Source organism: Primulina eburnea, chromosome 7, assembly GCF_022965805.1.
Source record: "Primulina eburnea isolate SZY01 chromosome 7, ASM2296580v1, whole genome shotgun sequence".
Classification (NCBI taxonomy): Eukaryota; Viridiplantae; Streptophyta; class Magnoliopsida; order Lamiales; family Gesneriaceae; genus Primulina; species Primulina eburnea.
The window spans coordinates 3,324,898-3,328,702 of record NC_133107.1 but is presented as its reverse complement, the minus strand read 5'-3'; the positions used below and the strand labels follow the sequence as shown (position 1 = coordinate 3,328,702).

Here is a 3,805-nt window from a genome sequence, read left to right as displayed (position 1 = left end):
AAAAAATGATCACGATGAAAATTACTCTCTTTTTCCATTATATTATGAAATGGATATGTATTTTTTCTACTAATAATAGATAAACAAAAACTTGTGGGAGACTGTCTCACGGATCGTATTTGTGAGACGGATCTCTTATTTGGCTCATCCATGACGAAAAAGTATTACCTTTTATTGTGAATATCAGTATGGTTGATCTGATCTCATAGATTAAGATTCGTGAGACGGTTTACATGAGGTTCACTCTAATGGATAATATGGACGATGAGTTTAGGTTTGGACCAAATTTTATCATCGATAATTTTTGATCTTTAACCAAATATACTCTTTTTATATCTATTAATCATATGTGAAATCGTCTAAAGATGCGATTCGTCAACTAGCTCGCAAAGCATTGTTAATTGCTTTCGATTTGGAGTGGTTAGCCGGTGTTTGTCCTAATCGATTTCATGTCAATTATATATCGAGATTTACTGAATTATTGAAAGATATAAATTTTGTTTTAAACAAAAACAAAATTAATAAAGAGGATCTGGTTGAAAATTTGTATGACAAATAAAGAAAATCTGGTGGATATCGATGGCACGCACTTCCTCTAAATTACCAACTTTTCCCCACATTTCCCGAAATTTTCCAAGATATACATACATATGAAATTCATTGGTACTTGTACTGCGTGACGTGACTATCAGTTTACCTGCCTCTAATAAATATATTACAACCCTACGTACATAATCACATCAAACTCTGCATAGGATAATATTATTTTACAATCAATACCTACGAACGGTACAAACAAACAGGTCACGGACAAAATATTGCAGTATTTAATTTTTAGATAGATAGCATAATCTAACCCCCTACCTTATTTAAAATTCGGGTAGACGCGAGAAAAGTCATCGGCACACGAGATTATCTCTAATAAAATATTTTCTACTCACTCAATCTCAAGATAAAAAAAAAAAAAAACTTGATTGATATTTGAAATTCGATACAAACTAAAAAAAATTGATTTCTTCTCGAATCGTTAAATTTTTTTCCATATTCGGCCCGTTGTAATATTTTGCTCGATAGTCTACTAAATATTATATTAATAATATAATATAATGATATAATAAATATATATACTATTTTGAATCTTTCCAATTTTTTCACGAATCGGTTGGAGTGAAGCCAAACTGTTTGAAATTTGAAGCTTGAACGAAAACTTTAATTTCTTTACTATTATTCGACTTGGTTTGCACGCCTAACAATAGCATAAAAACAATGCAACTTTTATGAGCATTGTGTGACATATCACCAACTTATGTGCAGTAGTCACCCACCCAACACGAATCAATAATATCAGCAATAAATGAAAACAGGGAGGGAAGATTGAGGGAGGCCACCTTGTTTTGATTTTTATTGTATACGACATCACTCATTAATGAGCACAAACGCTCATGCTGTTGTGTTTCATAATCGATGGATGCTCTGCCTAGTAATAATAATTTTAAAATCTATTGGACCACTTCACTTGTATGACTATATAACACTTATTAAAATGAATAGCAAGAAAAAGTACTGGAATTGGTTTCACGCAAAAGTTGACCGTGTGGACACGACTTTAATGTTAAAAAGGATGGGAACCCGACAATTTACTGTTGACATCTACTGCAAATTATTGCAGGAAGAAATAGTCCGTGTTTAAAGTTTTAAAAAGATAGAGGGGAAGAATATTGTAATATGGGTTATACCTTTCCCACTACCAGGCGGCAGGCAACTAGTCTAGTTTTTAAGAAGAGGTGACGGATTAAAGCATACGATATGGTGATAAATCGAATATGGAGCTGGGATTTTTTATTTTTACTTTATTATAATTTAAAAAAAAAAGGAACTAAAAAGAATAAACGATTGAATTGCGGATAAAAGGATTTACAATAAGCTACAGAATTTTTTACGCAAAAACAAAAAAAAAAGTATAACAAAAATGTCTGGCCCAGGTATGATCTTTCTCTAGTAAAAACCTTGTTGTGTCTATTGACGGATTAAGAAGACATGTTAACATGGAGGGTGGCGTTCATGGTGGCGTTACAGACGGGACATGCTTGGAGTTGGTGCGATCCACTCCCGCATACGTTACAGAGGCAAAGGTGTCTGCAAGGAAGAAGCAGCACGCACGATTCCCTCTCGCCACATCGCTTGCAATTTCTACTCTGTGACACCGTTTCTTCGACGTGATCTTTCTCGTGGTGATCACTGCTGCCACAACAGGACTCAACGTCGTCCTCAACGGCCGCGACACCACAAGCTCCGGCGGACAACCGCTCCTCGCCGCCGACGTGGGCTAGGACTTGTTCCAGGTCGCTGCGGAGGGAATTGGCTGTGGCCTCGTTCGTCTGGGCCATTTCTCTCCACAGTTGGTTTTCAACGTAGAGGCTCTTCACTCTTTCTTGAAGGAAAAAATTTATTTTGCCCATTTTCTGGATTTGATCTTCCTTCTCCTTTAACTTCTTCGTCACCCTTTCACCAATCGCCGCCACCAGCAATCTCGCTTGTTTATTTCGTCTCTCTTCTAGTTCCAACCTAATTCTCTTAGTCTGCAAATCACCCGAAACAAAAACAAACCAGGATTTAAAAATCAAACAAAAAAGGAAACAACTCTCCAAACACGACTGCCGCATGCATGCATAAATAATGTAAAGGAATGGTAATAAAAACTCACATGTTGGGAGATAATGGTGTCGATCTCAATCTGGTACTGCTGGATTTGAGGCAAGATATCATCTCCGAAAAAAGTAGGGAACTGAGAAGCACTGTCATTATTCACGGCTACCGGGAAACGCGGTGTAGTACTATACATCTGATTAACAGCGTCACTGGAGCGCTTTCTTGTGGCGGAAATATTATAGGTGAGCCCACTATCTGTATTCATGGATGTCTTGGCCTGCGCTGAATCGCACACGGCCGGCTGTTGATAAAAGGATTTATTGGTCGGCAACGTTGCGGCAAAGGGCATCCCAGAATAACCCATCGGCTGCGCGTTGTACACAGAATAAGCCATCCCCGATTGATTAACACATGGCATAACCAAATCCCTGCAATTATAATTAATTTTTCAAAAAATTAGCATCAAAACAAGCGAAGAAATGAGATTGCAAGCAACAAGAATAACATCCAGTACCTGTCTTGCATTAGTTGCGCAGGGAAAATCTGGAGATTGCTTGCTTCAACTGGCATTAGGATGTATGGATAGAAGATGAAAAGGGAGAGGAAGCAATAGAAATGGAGGAGAGAATATGGTGGAGAGGGAATAGGTTAGCAAGTAAATGAACAGAATTATAAAATAGAGAGGTGGCGATTGGGTTTATATACATATATGCATATATTCAAGCGTTTTTGTATTTTTATTTTAATTTAATAATTAATAAATAAATGGTAAAGTCAAATCAATACCAAAATTCGAGTAAAGAAGAGAGAGTCTCACGCGAGTTGGATATTTTGGATTGATGGACGAATTAAATCGAAAATACGAATGGGTGATTTTGTAGATCAAAGAAAGTAAATTTTGCGATTAAATTCTGGAGATAAAAAGGTGATTTAATTGATATTTATTACGATCCGTCCACGATTTTCAAGTCCTCCAGCATAAAATGACACCTAAGTCAGTATAATTAAAGCACGATTCGCGGTTTCCCCATTGTGTAACGGTCTGGCTTCTACCAGAAATTTGGAAAACTAATCTAATTAAATTAATAATACATCCTACATGTCGATAATAATAAGAGAGAAAAAGAATAATAAAATCCATAATAAATCTTTTCTG

At 36.3% G+C, this 3,805-nt stretch overlaps 1 protein-coding gene across 1 annotated transcript; it reads right to left on the bottom strand.

Moving 5' to 3' along the window:
- Positions 1 to 1,877: 1,877 nt before the first annotated feature.
- On the bottom strand, positions 1,878 to 3,328 carry LOC140836662 (BOI-related E3 ubiquitin-protein ligase 1-like). The gene is made up of 3 exons (XM_073202347.1): positions 3,164 to 3,328; positions 2,705 to 3,077; positions 1,878 to 2,579 (listed from the first exon to the last, which is right to left on the bottom strand). Exons 1-3 carry the CDS (start codon positions 3,217 to 3,219, stop codon positions 2,028 to 2,030), a joined length of 981 nt encoding a protein of 326 aa, XP_073058448.1. The 5' UTR covers positions 3,220 to 3,328; the 3' UTR covers positions 1,878 to 2,027.
- Between the last annotated feature and the right edge of the window lie 477 nt (positions 3,329 to 3,805).

Excerpts from the sequence above, each read along its gene's own strand:
- LOC140836662 (XM_073202347.1), bottom strand. The coding sequence starts at position 3,219 with ATGCCAGTTGAAGCAAGCAATCTCCAGATTTTCCCTGCGCAACTAATG. Across the intron at positions 3,078-3,163 it reads GCGCAACTAATGCAAGACAG|GGATTTGGTTATGCCATGTG; the intron begins GTACTGGATGTT and ends TTATAATTGCAG. Across the intron at positions 2,580-2,704 it reads ACACCATTATCTCCCAACAT|ACTAAGAGAATTAGGTTGGA; the intron begins GTGAGTTTTTAT and ends GGTGATTTGCAG.